General features: G+C 46.4%; 1 protein-coding gene across 2 annotated transcripts in view; it reads left to right on the top strand.

Annotated features, from left to right (window-relative positions):
• The window catches only part of SLIT3 (slit guidance ligand 3), a 589,038-nt gene that overhangs the window by 92,027 nt on the left and 476,429 nt on the right, over nt 1–20,582 (top strand). For both annotated transcript variants that reach the window (XM_059417324.1, XM_059417323.1), the window contains exon 4: nt 9,080–9,151. In XM_059417324.1, coding sequence (XP_059273307.1) covers nt 9,080–9,151 — 72 coding nt within the window. The remainder of the gene's footprint in view (nt 1–9,079; nt 9,152–20,582) is intronic.

The raw sequence follows: 20,582 nt of genomic DNA, 5'->3' as shown, positions 1-20,582 counted from the left end.
CCTTGGAGATGCAAGTTGTAGCCAATGTCAAGTGGTCTGCTTGTCTGGAATGGATCTGGTCAGCTCTGACAGATATACGTGACTCTGTGAGGTTGCATGCTCTGTATCTGTGGTAAATGTTAGGTGCCTTGTCTGGGTCTGTGCGTTCCCATGCATGCATAAATGCATGTTTTCTCCCCCTAGATATGTTTTCCTGGAGTCTGAGCCCTCAGTGTTCTAATGTGGTTTCATGTACAGTCTACTGGGAAATTCCCAGAGACCCCTGCTCTTGAATTTAGTCCTGGATAAAGCAGCCTATTAGTCATAGTCCCTGGGGTTCTCTGAATTGTTTTAGGCAAAAGTGACTTAGTTCTTATAGGTCAGCCACCCTGGAACAAGAGGGTTCAAGGCTTTCTGGAAGGAGGGATATTGGGCTTATGGGTCAGAGGCAAAGCAGGCTCAAATCACTGATGTGCTCTGCTTTCTTTCTAACGACTGTATAATTGGAGGAAAATTGGTTCAACGTGAGGTGCAGGAAAGTTCAAAAAGGGTTGTTTGGGAGTCTGTGTGCTTGTTTTCTTTTCACGCTAGAGTCCTGGGTTAGATCCCAGCAAGGTGAGATCCTGGGCAAGCCCCAGAGCTCTCTGAAACCGTATGTAAATCTCAGTACAAAGTCACCTACAAGGGCAGGCAGGGAAGTTCTCAATAGACAGATCCTTTAGGTCTGAAACATGAACAAGAATAAATGGCTTGCAGTGATGGCTCCGGATTTCCCTCCTGTTCTGGGAACAGTGATTTTGGGAATCATAGAGCCTTCCAGAGGGGCAGCATCATTAAATAGGCCTTGGACAGTAAAGCCAAGAGAGCACAGGGTCAGTTTCCTAGTTTGCTTTGACTCAGTTTCTCTAGCTGTAAAACAGACAAAAGCTCTCCGTTACTGACCTCCCTCCCAGGATTGTCACAAGGCCTGCTGGTCAACCAAGCACCAAAGTATTAAGGAAGGAGAATGTTGAAGTGGTTCAAAGCACAGGCTCTGGTGTCAGAGAGATCTCTTTCCAAACCTTGTTGATCAGCTGTGTGACTCTGGAGAAGTTACCTAATCTATCTATGCCTCAGTTTCCTTATGTAATAGAATGGCAGTAACAATGTTTTTTTTTAAAGAGTCACTTTAAGGGTAAAAAGAGAGAGTATATATAAAACATCTCATACCATATAGCGTAAGTGCCCTATCTTGAGAGAAAAAACTAAGAAAAAAAGACACAAAAAGGACAAAGAGGTCATGACTGTTGCTGTGATGCTAAGACAAGCTGGCTATTGTGATAGTTCTCACCAAACACCCAAGATCCCTGCTGATGTCCCAGCTTCCTTTACAGTTAGGTTTCCATTAGTTCTGGCCGACAGACTGAGAGCAGAGGTGTTAGGAGTCACCACTTGGTCAAGAAACCCAAGAACTGGTATGGCTCCTTGTTTCCTCTCTCCACCAGCGCAGGGGCCTTGGAGGCCATGCCTTTCCTCTGTCATCTCACAAGACTGAGCAAGTCCTTTATGTGAGTGTAGAATCTGCAATTACTCTGTTAACCCAGTGAGATCGGGGAACTCATCTGTTATGCTAATAGCCTTGCAGACCAGCACAGTCGTCCATACAGGAGAACTAAATCTATTTCTGGCCTCCTGGGGGATCTAAGGATGATGATGGTGACAAGAAGAGTCGCTGTAACAGTCGCTGTTCATTGAGCGTTGAGGAGCAGGGGAGGGACCTGTGCAGATGTTAAACTATTCATTCCTCTTAGGGACCTCATGAAGTAAAGATTTTGCTATTACATAGGAATCGTGTTCCTGAAATAAACTTTGTTTTTAAAATGGTTTTTCTGGGGTACCTGAGTGGCTCCGTCAGTTAAGCATCTGATTCTTGATTTCAGCTCAGGTTATGATCTCAGGGTCCCTGGGATCAAGCCTTGCACGGGGCTTTGTGCTCAGCGGGGAGTCTGCTTGAGAGTCTCTCCCTGTCTTCGTCTGCGCCTTTTCCCGTTCTCTCTCTCTCTCAATTAATAAATAAATCTTTTTAAAAAATAAAAACAAATAAAATGGGTTTATGAAGAAAAAACTGCTTAGGGGGTAGAATTTTAGAAAGTTATTTCTCTCACAGAAATATCAAAAATAAAGGTTTTAATTGCTATTAAGGACATTTTGAAGTTACAAACTAAAAATAACAGATTTTCAAAATTGGCATAACCAGCCTAAATGTCAGTGAGCAAATGTTGAATTCTGTAGAAGATAAGACTCAGGTCAACTTGTTCCTGAACCATCAAAATAAATTGTGGTTTGGACCAGAGCTATTAAAAGGAAGCCCCCACTAGATCTCAAGAAAGCTGCTAGCAAAAATAAATAAATAAATGCATAAATTTTAAATGGAAATCCCAGTGGCAAAGGAAGAATCAGTCACCCAATAGACATGACCATGAATGCTGAAGCAAATAGGCTTTTTGTGCACACATGTGGGAAGCATTTCCGGTCATGACAGTGATGTAAACCAACAACATCACAAGTCCGTTTTCTTACTGAACTGATCAGATGACATATAGTTTGCATTATGAAATTTGCATAGCAGGAAAAAAGCCTGAATGTGATTTGACCAGTGAGGAAACCAAGAAGATAAGAGGACATCAGCGTTTACAGGGAACAACTGTAGAAATAGCATCACGTCAGGGCTGTCTGCTTTTCTCACTTGCCAACATTCAAGTTTTTTCCCTAATGCTCACAGAGTTCCCCTGATGTATAGTGACACCTGCTTACCCTCATGGATGATGGTGGCCCCCTCTGAGCTAGGGTTTGAGACCTCTGCCGTTGAGGGCTGCCCTTCCTCTGGGCTTAGCTGGAGACTCCGCTCCGGGGTCCTCTCCATCTATCCCCTCCTTTTGGGGGGAGGGAGGGTTTCAAATCTAGTTTAATAAAACAGCAAGGGATTCAAGGCAGTTCTCACTTCACAGTGTGGTCCTTGGTGGGGTGAGGGATGGTTGAGGCCAACTCTGCAGGCGGGCTCGATCCAAAACCCTCTCCTGGCGACACTGGGGTTGGGGAGTGCTGCCCTGGCCCCGTGGAGGACCGCACTCCAATTTGTAAACGGAAACATAAATAAAACGGGGGCAGCTGGGAAAGAGAAAGACCAGGACCCCAAACCATCGTGCTGGGGAGCTTCAACAGAAGAATGACCTACAGGGTCGTTCAGCTCCGTGGTCCTCTCCATCTATCCACGGGGGGAGGCTTAGAGCTTCTGCTCTGAACGACAGGGACACTTTGGCCTTGTTGCTTAGACATGTTGACATTTCTGAAAGTACCAGTTGACCCAGAGAGCATCTAGGCAATCTAGGAAAGTGCCTGGGGCTAGGAAACCAATTAATTTCATTACTAAAGTAAACAGTCCCAGTGACCTTTGGGAGTTAGCACATTTTGACTTTTCCCCTCCTTCAGGCCATCGCTGGGCAGCTGGACATGCCACTGTTCCCTGAGGAAAGGAAGGCTTGGCCGTGCGGTGGCCTTGCCTTGGCCTGCTGCTGACATACATGCTTTCTTCCTGGACGCCTCTCGCCCCACGTCCTTCACCCAGCGGGGGAAGTACTGAATGAGCCCTGCAGTTCTTGCCTTGCCTGTCAGTGAGGCAGGGGAATCTGCAAGAAGCTTCTGGAAAATGCAGATAGACGAGTGGGCCCTCTGGGAGTTGTGTTCGCCTCCAAACAGGATGGCTCCTGTCACCTAACCCAGGAAGGCTGTTGATTCTTCAGCCTCCCCAAATTTGCCATTCTTCCCTTATGATTTATTCATAAAATTCAGCAGGTCCTTCCTGAACACCACCCACTGCATGCCTGAGGCTGTGTGGGCTGAAGCTGGGACAGCAGGAAGATAGTAGATGCATTTTCTACTCTGGAGGACCTTCAGAACTTAATGGGTAGATGAGACTCACTCATTAGGTGATAAGTTGAGACAGTGTATCATGAAGAACTAATTAAATATTATGATACATGGCAGCTAAGAGCACAGATAGAGCATCTGGTATCTGGGTTCAAATCCCATCACCCTCATTTTGATCAAGTTTGACTCTGGGCAGATGCTTTAACCTCTTTAGTCTGCTGTTTCCTTATTATAGGGCTACTGAGGGTACAAGCCTCCATGTGTTTCTGTGGGAATTAGGTGGGGCAGTGCAGGTAATGTGCCTAGTACAGTGCCTAAGTCATGGCCTCACTGTTTTTACCAGCTACTGATCTTAGTTGTTAGAACGTATTTGAGAGACCCCAGTAGTACAGAAATCAGGAATCTGAACACGCCACATTCTGTGTGCTGGTCTCCCTTCTCTGTTCCTTTAGCAGTGACTGGTAATCTCAACTGACCAGTTACTCTGTTAACAGGAGCCCCAGGGAAAGGTTTTAATACCTCCACCCCTGTAACTCCTTCCCACTCTGGTGATGATGCCTCCCATGTATCTCCTACACCCCAGTCCCACTCTCATCCCTTTTTTTTTTTAAATTTATTTATTTGACAGACAGAGATCCCAAGTTGGCAGAGAGAGAGAGAGAGGAGGAAGCAGGCTCCCTGCTGAGCAGAAAGCCCGATGTGGGGCTTGATCCCAGAACCCTGGGATCATGACCCAAGCCGAAGGCAAAGGCTTTAACACACGGAGCCACCCAGGTGCCCCTCCCATTCTCATCCTTAAACCAGGTCCTCAAACAGCCAGGTGAATTACATAAGAGCCCTCTTAACTAGTCTCCTTGGTTCCTTTTTTTGCTCTCTGCTAAACCAGGTTTATTGATACTCCAGAGGACTTTCTAAAATCCAAACCAGATGATCATTCCCTTGCTCACACCCCTCCTGTGTCTTCCCATTACTCTCAGGAAACACCCAAGCCCAGCTCCTTTATCATGACCTACAAGGGTCCTTGCTGTAGGACCCCTACCTAGATTTATAGCTTCATCGCTTCAGTTTCTCATGTCATCCCCACCATCCAGCAAGGCAACCCGCTCCCTAAGTGCTCCTGGGTCTCATGGCCCTCCGTGGCCAGGCACAAGTCTCAAAACCTCTGTCCCTGTCCCCTGAAAAGTTGCACGCATGCTTCAGAACTAAATTCCAACCACTTCCTTTGGGAAGCCTTCCTTTACCAGGTCTGGGTTCACTGGCCCCACTCTGTTCTCCTATGATATCTTTGTTTTCATGCCTATCTTCTCCACTACTGTCTGCTAATTTAGAAGGGAATATTCTTGTTCATCTTTGTGTGTTCGTATTGAAAAAGGGCTGGAGAGAAGGATGGATGGTGGTTGGATGGAAAGCTAGATGGATGGATGGATGGATGGATGGATGATTGAAAGGGTAGATAAATGGACTAATTCAACAAAAAAAAGTGTCGAAACCTCTAATCAATTTTAGTATATGTGCTGCCGAAGCGAGCACCGAAACCTCTAATCAGATCTTACACCCAGGTGCCTCCAGGAAGGTGATAGCAATACTATAAAACTTTGATGTTCAGGCTGAAAAGCAGTATGACCTTGAAACTCCTAGCCAGTGGATTTTTGACCTTGATGCTGCCCATTGTTCTAGCAGGAAAGCTAAAAATGAGTACTGATCTCAGAGGGAGGGGGACAGCCAGGTGGACTTCATCTCCTCACTGACCTGGCCTGTGGCCTGTTTGTCAAGCTCCTCGGGTCTGCCCTCATATGGGTCCCATTCAGTCCTTTTCTCCATCCAGGTATCAGGGATCTATTTTCAGCTGGAACCGTGGCAGGGGATTTCAACCTTTGGTTCCAGGATGACAGAGCCTCGGATGGCATGAATGATCGAGGGCCTCACGGCCAGTACTCCCGTCCGCAGCCCAGGGCTTTTCTGTCCACTTACCAGGACAGTGACACCTTACCTACTGTTTTCCTGCTCAGGGGCTGCTGTGCAGCAGCTACATGGGGAAATGCACCTTATGCAGCTTGGAGCCTTCATCGGCTCTTCAAGGAAGACCTTTCGGTTGGCTTGGTTAGTGAGTAAATCCTGGAATAAACTGGAACTGAAACAGAGCATCGAACTCCTTGGGATAGGGGAAACCAGCACGAGGCCTGCCCAGGCCGCCGTGGAATAACCCGGAGGCTGTGCGAGAAGAGCCCGGCCCAGCTGCCATGGAAGGCTCATCAGGGTTTACAGAGCAGCAAGCAGAGCACAATTGGCTCAGTTTGGTTGTGTTTTTATTTTTGTCCAGCCACAAATACTGAAAAATGATTCCTTCCCTTCCTGGAGCCCTGGAGCCAAGCTGGTTTTATTTTTAGCTTCAACTCTGGTTTGGGGCTTTTAGAACTAAACACCCTACCCCGCTACAGGCCACGGCGGGCCAGATTCTCGCATTTTTGCCTAGACTGGAGCGTCGGTTGCCTGAATGTAGCTCTCGCTCTCGGCTTTGTGGGGCTGTGACAATAGAGGGTGGTTCCAGACAAACCCACAGAGAGACCCGGTCTGGCCTTAGGGACCTCCTAGGGAGTCCTTTTCAGGGAGGGAAGCATATCCAGGGAGGATGGTTGTCTGGGGTGGGGCACAGGGGGCGGCAACCAAGGATGAAAGGGAGCAAAAGGGGGAAAAAAGAAGAAAAGGAAAGAGGAAGGGAGCTGTCAGTTATTGTAAGGCTTCTAGTGGTTCGTCGTTCAGAACCGGGGCTCTGGAGGCAGAATGCCTGGGTCCCGATGCTGTCCCTACCCCTTCCTCACACCGTGGCCTTCTGGAAATGTGCCCAGCCACTTGGGGCACTGGCGTCCTCAGCTGTGAGGTGTGGATCATAATGGTGCCTTCATCCGGGTTCTACTGCCTGCCATCCTGCCCAGCATCGGACGTGCAGTTAGGACTCAACATGCATCATTTATTATCATAATATTACCATGTTGTTATCACCATATTCTTACTGCAGTGCTAGACACTTAGGCATATACTGTGTCATCATGAATTACTGTAACACAACGAATAGGGTTATTTTGCACATGGAACCCTGAGGCTCAGCAGGGCTAGGCTAGGTCCCATAGAGAGATCAAGGTATCGTTAGACCTGGCCCCAGCCCTAGCCGGCCCCAAAGTCATACCACGTCTCCCCTGGGATCTGTGCTCCCACATGATGTAAAGGGGCCTATTGCTGACCGTTGGGGAACTGATCTAAATAAGCAGCTAGATTACCCCTCACCCTCCCCGGGGGCCCCCCTTGTCTCTCCATTTTAATGACAAGAGCACAATGAGTAGATTCTGGGAATGATCAAAAGAACACTGGTCAAACTCATGGAAACAGAAAGCGTAGTGGTGGCTATCAGGGACTGGATGGGGCAGGGCTGGGCTTGTCTGATGGGGATAGTGTTTCAGTTTTGCAAGATGAGAAAGATCCAGAGATCTGCACAACAATGTGAATGTACTTAACACTGATGAACTATACACTTAAAAATGGTTAAGGTGGAAAAAGAATTTTTTTTTTTTTTTAACCACAATTAACAAGAAATTTAAAAAGAGCACTGGTGTGGGAGTCAGGCTGCGGTGGGCATGAGGCAGGGAATTTGAGCTTCTCCCGTCCAACTTCCCAGCCTCTTGTCTGGCCTCCTTGCCATCATGGGGCTCACTAACAGCATCACTGGTCTGTACCTGCCCACATACAACGTGAGCCCCTTTAGGGTTAAGCAGTACACTGCTGACAAGAGCCTTACTCTGGCCTCTTAAATGCTCCTCTCTTACATGCTTTGCCCTTTTTAACCCCCTCCTAGTTCCCTGTCCCTCTCAAGTATTTGGCCATCAACCTGGGATGAAAGAGGGAAAATGCCAAAATCCCACCCAGGGAATCGTATCTGCTTGGCCCCTCGGAGAGTGTGGGCTTTGGGGGCAGAAGCAGAGATGAAGCTCACCTTTTCTTCAGTTTGCTTAACTCTAAGAAGATAATAATGGTTGTCCCAGGTAACCAAAGAGGCACTTCACTCTAAGGAAGAAATTCAACTGTTCTTTTCTCTAGGACATTCTGGGGACAGATTTGGAGACACTGATTTGGACACTCACTGATGATCGTAGGAGAGGGGGGCGTGGGAGCCAGTAGGGAACAAGGTCTCCCTCTTGGCCTCCCACTCCCAGGGGAGCAGCCCTCCTGGAGGCCACAACAAGGGTTCCGGGTCCTTTGGAAACACTCGTGGCCTTCTTTACTATTGGCATTAGTATTGACCATTCTCAGGAGAGTGCCTGGCTGGCTTCCAACGTGGAGCATCCATTCTGGCTGAGTTTACCTCCAGCCACGGGGCATGCCCACACTGTGACCTTTGACCCGGAGCCGACTGCCCCATTAGGCGCAGTGGGGCAGGGTCCAGGGCCAGCAATACTTCCAGAGGCCCAAGGAAATGCTTTCATTTCTTTTAAAATTATAAGGAAAAAAAAAAAAGAACTTTTCAGGTCAAAGTAAATTTTATTATATATAGTATAATATGTTTTATACCTACAAACTTATAAAATATATTAATGTTTTATAGAGACAGGGACCCGCAAAGGCAAAAGTGCCAAGGGCCCATGGAAGTTAGAATGCGGCCCTGCTCTGGGCCAAAGAGCCAGGCTGGCAGGGATTGCATTTGTCTCCTCAACCTGTGGCTTCTTCAACTCCCATAATAACTGCTGTCTCCCCACCACACCACCACCACCGTCTAGGATAGAATATTCTCTCTGGTAGTTTATTTCTTTTTAGGGACCCACTTTGTAGCTTAGTTTCATCACTGGCAAGAGCTACCCAGAGCACATGGCCAGAGAGTTTCAAAAGCCTTGCGTGGGATCTGTGGGAAAGAATGTGGGATCAGTTAGTGATGTCTGTCTGTCTGTCCTAGGCTCGTGCTGGGGGAATGGCAGCACGCATGCTGTGTTCTTGCCTGTGACTGACCTTTGCCTTCTGTCCTCGACTTGACTGCCCACTTTCCGAGACAGAATATGCCTTAATGTGATGTGCATACCACGCTGAAAAATCTGGAAGATCTCTTTATACCTGTTGATTGATTGATTAATCGATTGAAGTGATATCTGTCAATACACCTGATCCAGTTTAATGTCCCCTGACATCCTCTCATTCTTCTCTTTATCCGTAGGCGCCTGAACAAGAATAAGCTCCAGGTCCTCCCGGAATTGCTTTTTCAGAGTACACCGAAGCTCACCAGACTGTGAGTAGAATTGAATTGTGTTTTCTGCCTGGCATCCTGCCTGGCTTTGGTGATATGTATATTGTGATTGCCTTCGTGAGTGGAGCCTGGTGCCAGGCATAGCTTGGCAGTTAGACCGTCTGCACGGGGACTTGGAGCTGGGCTTCAACGTGGTGTGCCCCCACACCCAACTTTTTGCCCCCTTTCTTCAGAGATCAGTGGCATAAGTGGCCACTGAGAGCTAGTGACTTGCAGTAGGTCTCTTCTTTGCAAGGAAAGACATGATGCCGTTTAACATGGGTCTGACCTTATCTCAGGGAAATGCTCTGAGGATGGGATTCGAGATGCGTTTATTTACAGGAGACAGCAGTGCTTTCGGAAGGCATTGGATTGGACCGATCATTCCAGCCTCACCACCCTGCAGACTAGAACACCTCTTGCCCTTTTCCTGCCTCCTACCACCACCAGCCTGGGAACTCTGGGTCTGGAGATCTGTGGTTTTGTGGGAAAAGGAAAAAAACACCTTGAATTTGGCTTTTTCTTCTGGGATGATCCAGGATATAATGCAGGGGGCAGATTGGAGATGCTTCTGTACATTTCTACAGTCTGAGAGTCTGAGGGTCTGAAGCTGGAGATGCACGTCAGAATGGAGAATGTGGTTTGCATGTCTTGGGTGTTAGGCAAGTGCTTGTGCACTGATGGTGAACGGCTCCATGATCCTGAACCTCCACGTCATACTGACTCTTGTAGCTCTTGGGGTAAACTGGGTTGGCCCAAGCCTTGGTTTTCTGAATGGAGAGACAGAGTCTGGCTGCTTAGTCGTCAAGCAGTGAGATTTACAGCCTGGCTGGGAAGACTCTAACATTACCGGGGAAGCTCCAAACTTGTGGCCGCAATTCACATTCCCAGTGGCTGTGTTTAATACCTGTTTATGCAGTCGAGCAATGTATGTAGGCTCCAGGATACATTGGGCAATATGAAACACATGTCACTGTGTGTACTTAAGAATGAGCTCTGAATTAGGGATCTGTATCCATATCTGTATCTGTGGGTACACACAAAGAAAGAGACCATATACATAAGTGTATTTGAAAGGGTACTTTGTTGGAACAAGAACAGTAAGGGTTGGTTTGTGTTTAAGTGGTAAGCAACGTGGCTCGCCTTCTCTAGGACACACCTGTACCTTTTGTCAAAGTCTCCTCGTGCTGTTTACTGCATTTCTCTGGCTCAGACCACCTGGATCACTTTGCTAAACATGAACAAGAACATGCCCCCCCCCCTTTCACCATTCCTCTCTGAGCCCACCCTGATGAGCGTGAGGGTGGATAAAGGGACATTGGGCAGCCTGGGTGTTCAGCTGAGCTGGATAAGCAGTACGAAATGGGCATGAGGGGCAACAACCGGGTTTTTAATTTCCTATTCCTGTAGCGTTCTTTCCCTCTGTGCTCACTTACTAGCCATCTCTGCACCCAGCACTACATTGTGCCTTTTCAGCTGGCTCCTAATTAAGGCTGGCTATCTGTTCTTCATTGGGAACGTCAGCGTCACTTTCTAGGCACACAGAGGGTGGCCATGGGGCTGGGACTGCTGGAAGGCTTGGAGCAGGTGGGGTCTGACCATTCTGCTTGTTGTAGAACGTTGGGTGGGCTGGTTTTTGCTCACGGAATGTGGCCTCCCAGCTGCTCCCCACGGCCATCAAAGTGATGCCTCTTTTATTCTAGGCTGCTCTTGATCTGCTCAGAGGAGGAATTTCAAGCATCGAGATGCTGGGGGCCAGGCCCGGGCAGACAGCCTGGGGCATGGGAAATCCCAGGGTGGCATCCTGTCATTTTCTGAGAGAGGTTAAGGGAGTCACTTTCCCTTCTGTGCCTGAATATCCTCATCAGTAAAAGGCAGACGCCCCTCTTCCCTTGCACCTTCCTCACTGAGGAGTTGTAAGCCTCAGACGAGATCACAGTGTGGGTGTGTTTTCTAGGGTTTACAGTGCGGCGTGAGTGTCCCCACCAAGATAACTGTGACTACTCCTACACTCCCCATCCCCTCCGCCTGGCTCTCTGTTCTCTCTCTCCAGGATGCATGAAGGGACTGGGAGTTGCTGTGAACACTGAGGTGGGTGACACTGAGCTTTTACCGGAAGCCGGAAGAGCTGCAGCTGGGAAGGCGGGGTGACATTCGACTCCGTGTGGTGTCCGTCCCTCTCCAGGTCCTAGCCAGGCACCGAGGCTGGTATATATCAGCTCTCAGTGAGAAGAGAAGGATGCAGGCCTAGGTGTACAAACAATGCCCTTAGGCTCTGGTTCTTTTATCCCCCTTTCACTCATGCATTCATTCACTCATTCATTCATTCAACAAGCTCTTCCACTATCCCTGTTCCAGCCTGGCTTCTGCTGGGTTTTTGGCTATAGACATGAAGGGTGCCCACTTCTCTGTGTGCCTCATCATAACACATTCTGAATGGCTGCCAAAAAGCTGAGAGCTAAATATAATTTTTTTTATTGAAGAAACTATATTAACCCAGGTTTCAGCTATAATCAGCAATCCCTTTTTTCTCTCTGGGCTTGATCTTTGATTTTTCTTAATGGCCCCATTGTGTCTTTGTCTTATTTTGTCAGCCACTCCAGGGCCTTTTTGGAAGTAAGCTGGGTACAAATTAGAAATCAATAAATGTGCAATCATGAGTGTGTATACATATGCCACTAGCTCTGTTTTAAAAGAGCATTGCATCTCAATAGACACAGTGAGCCATTTACTAGGGAATGCTAAATGTGGGTACTGTGTGGCTGTCTACTCTGTAGTATGCCATGTGGGATAAGTAGCAATTCTGGACACGCCTTTTCCTTTCTTGTTAGATCTGTAGACAAAAACTGCCTAATACTCAGTGTTTATCCAAAGAATACCTTTTGGAAAGGCTATGGGCATGTAATAAGATGTTTTCAGGAGTGATTGGAAAGGGAAATAATATTTATTGAAAACCTGCAATTATAATAATGCTACTAAACAGTAAGTGACAGAACTGTGACTAAAGTTAGTTTAATCCAAAGAGAAAATATATTTGCTTATATACCCGGGAAGTCCGGAAATAGTTAAGGATGGCTTCAGGAACAACTGGATCCAGGGGCTTGGTGATGTCATTAGAACTTCATCTAACTCCTCCATCATGTGTAGCAGTACACCTGCAGCAGCGAAACAATGGTGGATTGCTTAGCCTTGGTCACTCGTCTATGTCAGAGCACATCACTGTTGCCAAAGAGGTGGTGTCCTTTGACTGATCCAAGTTTGGGTCATGGGTTCATCTCACCTGTTTGGGGATAAGAGTATGGGTTTCCCAAAAGAAATAATAATTCTGTTATCAGAAAATAGGGGGAGTGATGCCAAACTTAAAAATGACAGATGTCTGCGAGTTTATTGAGCATCTACTTTGTGCAGACTGCTGTGCTTTAACTGAGTGCTTTGGGTCCTCAGTAACACTTCAGGGTAATAACAGTAGCAAACCCGTGAACTGGCAAGTGCTGGTCTGAGAACTTTATGTAGAACTCGCTTGCTACTCCTACCAGCCCTAGGGGTTAGGTGCTATGACTATTATTGTTCCATCAGTGTGAAACTTTGGCTCAGAGAGGTGAAGAGGTCACCCAATGTCCTACAACTACCAAGTAACAGAACCAAAATTCAAATTTGGGTAGTCTGCCTTTGAAGTCTGTGCTTTTCTCTACTACAGTCAGCTCCCTGCCTCAATACTCCCATTTTATAGTAGAGGAAACTACAACTCAGAATTTAAAATGTGGCCCACATTTCTAAGAAGAAGTACTACCCTGGGACTGTGCCTTGATTCTCAGATTTAACCTTTACAATCTCTGCAATCCTGCAAATAGAGCATTCTCAAATCTTCTTCTGAAGCTTAAAGGGGTTATCTAACTTACCCCATAGCTGTGTAACCAAGGAACAATGGAACTGGGACTTGAATGTGTGTCTGTGTTCCTGCAGGGTCCTTCCTTTCCTGCCATTGCCAAGCTAGCTATTGTGACGGCCTAAAGTGATGATAAAAAAGAGATTTATATTGGACCTGTCATATATCCAAGTGTTTCTGCCAGGCCTTTACTGGTCACTCCACCCCCATTCACCCCCAGATCCAGCACCATTGATTCATTGGTCCATATGCATATTAGTAGTATGTCTGTCCTCTTACTCTGTTTTCAAGCACCAGAGTACAAGCCAGAGCATCCTAGAGCTTGGAAGTGCCCTGAGGTTTAGGTAACATCACTGTGGTTGATAAAGGGCCAGCAAGGTCTCTGTCGTGCCTTGGGCACTCAGTAAATATTAGCTCCCTCCCCCACCCCCATCTTGACATAGATCATGAGGTTCTCAAGTGTCGGGACTGTGTTTCTGCTCTTCCTAAGTTGCCTACCATTCCTGACCCAGAGCTGAGCATAGGAGGTGGCAGTAGACTGAAGGGGTTAAGGGGCCATGAGACTGTGGACAAGTCACTTAACCTCCTTGGGTCTCAGGTTCCTCGCCAGTAAAAAAAAACAAGAGAACCTACTTCTCCACACTGTGGTGAGGATAAATGAAAGTAACCTATGCACAACCTTCAGCTTTGACTCTGGCGCATAGTGCATGCTCAGGGAAAGATGGCTCTGGGTGACGTTGCTAGTTGATGTGAGCATACCTAGGCCAGGGCTTTGATATCTGTGGTTAACACTTCCACACCTGGCAAAGACTTCAGATTCCAAAAGAGATGAGGGGGAGGAGACACTGCACTTGGGGTGGGAAGATCCTGGTCTTCACGCAGGCTCCACCACTCACAAGCTCTGTGGCCTTAGACATGTTATTTCCCCTCTCTGGGCCTCAGTTGTCTCATCTAGAGAGGACAGGATGGAACACAGCCTGTTACATGGTCTATAGGTTATTAATTCCCCCCCCCCTTTTTTGTATCCCCTTCTAGCTTTCTCTTTCACCTACACATGGGGGAGGGAACAAAGGATTTCTGGTTGTTTGGTGGTTAAAGTGTTAATGTTGCCAAAAATCATTAGAAGGAGCAGAAGATGAGATAAAAACTGTGATTAAAAGTCCTTTGCATTTTACCAGAGCACCTGGGTGACACAGTTGGTTAAGTGTCCGTTCAACTCTTGAACTTCGCTCAGGTTGTGATCTCATGATTGTGAGGTTGAGTCCTGCGTCAGGCTTGGGGCTCAGTGCAGAGTCTGCTTCAGATTCTCCCCCTCTGACCCTCCCCCACTCTTTCTCTCTCAAGTGTGACTGTGGTTTTTAAGGGTTTGACTTCTCCATATGAGGATGAGCAGACCACTGAGGTCCTTGTGGCCCATCTGTTCTGGATTCATAACCAAAGAGCCCATTCAATATTTGATGGTGGTTTAAAGCCCGTAGCTGAACAAGCAGTATTTCGTAGCAGACCAGCACTGCCAGCCCCCCGACCCCGCAATTCTTCCCCAATCAGTTCTACGAGGTATGTGACAGCTTTAAAAAAAACTGCCACTGTGGTTAAACCCCCTGGCCCTTACTTGGATCTATAGAGTTGCAAGATACTTAGAAGGTTAATCCCTGAGGCAGCTGAAAACACTAGGAAGTGTGGCCAACTGACCAGCCTGGAGTCACTGGGCTGTTGTCACAATAGATCAGCATGCATCCAGAGTTAAAGGCTCTGAAGCCTCAGTTTCCAGGGAACTGACATCCAGTGAGGGAGCCCTCCTCCCAACTCTCATTCCTGCTTGAGTGTACCTCTCCTTCCTCTTCACCATTGGCCACCGTTGTGGCCACCTTGCATGTACGTGCCCCGTACCCCCAAACAGACAGGATGCTGCATTCAGCAAGGTGCTCTAGTGTCCCTTTGAGGCAGCCCAGTGGGAAAGTAAAGAATGTGGCCTTTGGAAGGGTATAGACCTGGGTTTGGATCCTGCTATCCCGTGACACTGGGCAAGTAGCTTCAACTTTCTCAGTCTTGGGTTGATTCACTGCAAAATTGTGCCTGTTTTGGTTTGCTCAAGCTGCCATAGCAAAGGAGCTCAGATTGGATGGCTTAAACAACAGAGATTGATTTTCTCATAGTTTGGATCCTGGCTGGGTTGTTTTCCTCGGTCTCTCTCCTTGTTTTAGAGATGGCGGTCTTCTTGTGCTGCTTCGCATGGTTGTCCTCTGTTCGTGCTCAGCCCTGGTGTCTCTCCTTCTTCTCATAAGGACATCAGTGACACTTGCTTAGGCCCTACCCTAACGCATATGTTTTAACATAATCACCTCTGCAAAGACCTGATCTCCAAATATAGTAACATTCAGAAGTAATGAGGCCAAGGGCTTAAATATGAATTTAGGGGCTGGGAATGACGCATCAGCCCATAATAGTTCCCAAGTGCGTATTATATATTTGCATGGATTAGGTGCTTTATGACCTGCTTCTATCTATAGTCTCTTACTTAATCTCAGGTTTAGGGTGTCAGATACTATAAAGTATCCATTTTAGAGATCAAGAAACAGAGTCCTAGAGATATGGACACCTTGCCCAAGGTCAGAGCCAGCAACTGGCAGAACTAAAATTCAAACCCAAGCTTGCCTGACTCCAGAGACCACACCCCTAAGCACAGTCTCCTTACTGTATTTATGAGAAGTTAGTAACATATGAAAGTGCCAGGCACCTAGTAGAATCACAGTTAACGTTTGTCCCTTTATGCCTTTGAAGCCTTAAATGAGCCCAGGCTTGGTGAGTGACTGGGTATTACCATACCTCTAGGTAATAACTTTTGCTGTTCGTAGATCCGTTTGCAGCCACCTTAGTCTTTCAGCTCTGCATTAAACTTGAAAACATAACTACATGCAGTATGTGTCGCCGTAAAACTCTATATCGATGTGAAACAGTACTATAAAAATGAAAAACCAGTGGAGAAAACAAAAACCATACTACTCAATTTTCCAGCAGAGTTGTTATCTGATGTGGTGAAATGATAATAGGACAACGGGGAAACCAATCCATCAGGACCGTGGGGTTTTCGGAAACAGCCCGCCTGCCTGGAGCTCGGTCCCAGAGACCTGCTCCCCCTGTGCTAGCCCTGCCTTCAGAGGCCAGGGATGGACCAGCCTCACCGTCGCAGACGTGGGGTCACTTTTTCCAGGGGCACAGCCACCAAAAGCTCATGGAAAATATCCCTGCAAACTGGAGCTCCTGTCCCCCCTCCTCCTGCATTCCCCCACTCCCTGAACACTGCAGTGAGGCCCTGGCCTTCGGTTGGCTTTACAGAGGGCCTCACCAACTACAAGTTTCGTCATGTGCTTAAGGACAGGTTTAGCTTTAATCTTCATGTGAGCAGATAGTGGGTTACAGCGGGGGCTGTGTCACTCCTGGGATTTCTATTTTACGTGAGTTGCAATCTGGCTGTAGTACTTTAAACTAAAGCCAGGAGAGAAGGCATGGAAGGTTTCTTTTCTCCACTACTGAGGCATTATCCGGCTGAGCACAGAAGCCTGCAAACTATCCACAGCGCTGACTACACGCTAATGCTTTGATTGTCTTATAGACTTTTAAATGGTAACATTTTAGAATGAGGAATAAGTTATATAGGCCAGAATTTTTCAAACTTCACTGTGCATCTGAACACCAGGAGATCTTGTTAAAATGTGGGTTCTGGTTCTGTAGGTCAAGGGTGGCCCTAAGAGTCTATGTTTGTAACAAACTTCCAGGTGATGCCCCTGGCCCAGAACCACATTTAGTGAGCAAGGCTCTAGATTCCACTGCTTCTCAGACTTAGCATTTGTGGGGGGGAAATTCCCTTGCAATATTGATTAAAATGTTGATCCCCAGGCCATGTAACCAAGAGATCTCGTTCAGTAGATCTGGAATGGACCTGGGTTCTGACTTTGTACATAGGCACCCTATGTGATTTTGGTGTGTGTCACACATAAGCATACTTCGAGAAACACTGATCTAGTACTAGATTTGATCTAGTACAAATATAGTATAGTTACTTTATAGATTTTGGAGCAGGCAAAAAACCCAGGCATTTCTGGGAGCACCTGTTATGTACTAGACACCCTTGGCACATACAGTCTTCTTTAGTTCTCCTGTGGGGTTGGTATTTTTGTGCCTACTGCACAGATGATGGAACTGAAGCCTAAGAGACTGACTCACCAGGAGTACTCCCAGGGCTTTCTGACCCCAATTCTATGGATTGATTTCAACCTTATCATATGCCTCCTGTGCTATAACACGCCTTACCAAAGAGAGAGAAAATAATCATGGATCTCTGAAGCTTCAGTGTTTTGTACTTTTATGCTTATATGAGTGTATATGGGCAGATGCTCATATCTGATATCTAAAGCATTAAGATATCTAAAGCATTTAAGACTTTATAGACTTAAATAAATGTGTGCAAGTAGACCTTCCTAAGTTCCCTATAACATATCAAAAGTAGAGTTGGGTTTTATATTTTAAAACTCTTCCGCCCTTTGGGCCAACAGAAGAACTTTCTAAAGTGATCAGGTAATACTTGAACTGAGAACATCCTGTCAGATGGAAAAGTTTTTTTGGTGGTTTTTGTTTTTTGTTTTTTGGGGTTTTTTTCCCAGAAAAAAAAGCCAAGCTGTGACTTTACAATGCTTTGGAATTACAGAATATGCTTGTAATTTTTACAATTCTGCACAGACTTCTTGGCCACATCTGGTTGATATTACTGGCAGGGATATATGGGGGAATAAACCATGGGCTGGAATGTGAAACATCCCACAAAATGAGTTTCTTATAGGTTGCTGCATAAAACATTTTGATTCTCCCTCTCTTTGGAAGGATGGCTTAAATGATTTCATGGATTTAGTATTTTCTTTGGTTTGAAGGTAAGGTTTTTTGCTGGTCTACTTGGTGGGGGATCCAAGATGGCTTTCTGAAGACGTGTGCAAAGGGTTAACCATTGTACAGCCATGCCATGGATCAGGGTGAAAAACGGCACCCTTGAAGGAAGTCAGACAAAACTGGACACTGGTAATAATGGTGAAACCCTGGGGCCAACTGAAGTGCCACAGAAAAAGGAAAAATATAAAGACACAAGGTTATATGTGTAAGGGGTTCAGAAAAGCTCCTGAATTTTTGTTCTAGTGATACATTAAACAGCTCACAGCAAGAAGAGCTCAGCTCCTTGCACACACAGCCGGAAGCCTTCATATGGTGGTGTGTTCTCTGTGCTGTATGTGAAAACAGTGAGTTGGGAAAGTGGAAAAATAAAACAAACACCCAGCTGATACCTGGCATGTAGTCAGTTCCCTATTGGGGACATTCCTGCTCAATCCCCAGGAAGAGAACAGTGTGATCGGGGACAACTAAAATATTCATTGAACACCTAGTGTGTGTGTGTGTGTGTGTGTGTGTGTGTGTGTGAGAGAGAGAGAGAGAGAGAGAGAAATGTGCTGGTTGTTGGGATGCTGAGTATAGAATGCAGACATGTCTAATCTGAGCCTGGAGGGTGTGAGCATGGGCTTCTTGCCACCTGGCTTCTTCTCAGACTTCCTTGGCTCAGACCTACCTGCAGAGTTGGAACCTCTCTCTACAACACCATGTGCTGCTCTCAACACCTTGTGGCATGTGGTAAAGTCAGCTAGCCTCAGCACGGCTGTGTGGCCATCACTGAGGGTGCTCACATAAAGACTGTGTTCTCAGTGGCAACTTAGGCCATTAATGAGAAGGAGAACCAAAGGCCAGCCTATGTACATACCCTGGGATCCTTGTTCCCCTTCTCTGGAGTTAGAAACTCTCAAGGGAATTGAGAATATCAGGGAATTATCACATTATACATAGAGAAATATGAGCATTTTGAGGTGGGTGGACCGCAAACACACATTCTTCAATTGCCTGAATGATGCAAATGTACCCACATCTAATAATCTTGAATTGTTTGTTCTTGAACCACATTTAGCCTTAACAGAAACATTTCTAAAGAGCCTAATCATCTCTTATTTTCAACCAACATTTGGGAATCTTTCCAGGGGACAAATAATGTTTTAATTTGATGTCCCAAATCCTAGCATAATTTCAAATTATTTAAAAAAAAAAAAAGTCTGTAACTTTGGATTTCTTCTGTCTTTCCTGTGGGCTCAGTATCCTATATGTTGAACATTCATTTTCATTTGTTAGGTTTGTAGTCCTTTACAAAGTCCTGGAGACTGAAGATTGTAATGAAAATGTTCACACAATATTAATAAGAGCCAAACTATACTAACACAGTACTGTCTGAAACAAATAGAAATGGAGAAATTTGAGGAGGCAATTCAAGACGGCATCATAGGAAGACCTTGAACTCACCTCTTCCTGCAGGCATGCCAAATGTATAGCTACATACAGAACAATTCTCTATGAAAAACACCTGTAAACTAGCTGAACAGCTCCTCCACAACAAAAGATAAAAAGGCCACACTGGAATGATTAGGAAAGGCAGAGATGTGATCTTGCCAAAACCCCCACCCCTAATGGGGGACTACCCAATAGTGGGAGGGATCCCACAAATATGGAGTGTATCTCTAAGGAACAAGGGATTCAAACCCCATATTAGGTATCCCAATCATTGGGACATGCAGTGAAGAAATGAGCCTACAAAATATCTGACCTTAAAAACTGAGGGGACTTATATCCAAGGGACCTACAGGGCTCTAGGAAACTGAGACTCCACTTTTAAAGGGCTCAGACAAAGATTGACTCACCCCAAGACCCAGCTCAAAAGCAGCAAGCTGAAGGGAGCCTAGACTATCTCTGAAGGAGAGTCATTGGCTAAGCTTAAAGGGTCTACCAGAGGTGTAGGAGTCTGTTAGAGCTCTCTCTAGGACAGAGGCACAGGCAGGCACCATATTTGTACTTTCCCTCTTTCTAGTGCTGCTTATCCCATCCCTGTGCTCTCCTGCAGCCTTGCCAAACCTGGTAAGTAAGCTCATCCCAGCCCCAAATGCCCCCATAGCCCTGCCCTGCAAAACCTGGTGGGCCTATTTGTCCTGGCGCAATGCTCCCCCATGCCTCCACCCTGCAAAACTGACTTGGAAAGCTCATTCCAGCCTGGCATTCTTTTTCCAACCTGGCACTCTCCTGGGGTCTCAAAAAAAGATGCAGTTCTTAGAAGGCTAAGACACTGGGGGCAGTGCATAGACATCAGGCTGAAACACACACCCCCAGGCTTCCTGTGACCACTCCTTTAAAACTAGGAAAGGTACCCGGTTTGCCTAATACCAGAAATGAACACAGAGAGTCAAGCAAAACAAGGAAACAGAGGAATATGCTCCTTGTAAAAGAATAAGATAAAACCCTAGGAAAAATTCTTAATGGAGATAAGTAATTTACCTGATAAAGAGTTCAAAGTGTGGTCATAAAGATGAGAGAGAGGGAGAGGAGAAACAAGAGAAGAGCAGAGGAAGAGAGAGGAGAGTAAGGAGAGGAGGTGAAGAGAGGGGAGAGGAGGCGGGGAGGGAAGGGAATGGAAGA

This window comes from Mustela nigripes, chromosome 12 (genome assembly GCF_022355385.1).
Source record: "Mustela nigripes isolate SB6536 chromosome 12, MUSNIG.SB6536, whole genome shotgun sequence".
Lineage (NCBI taxonomy): Eukaryota > Metazoa > Chordata > Mammalia > Carnivora > Mustelidae > Mustela > Mustela nigripes.
Note: the sequence above shows the minus strand (reverse complement) of the source record. Positions and strands in the feature narration are given on the sequence as shown.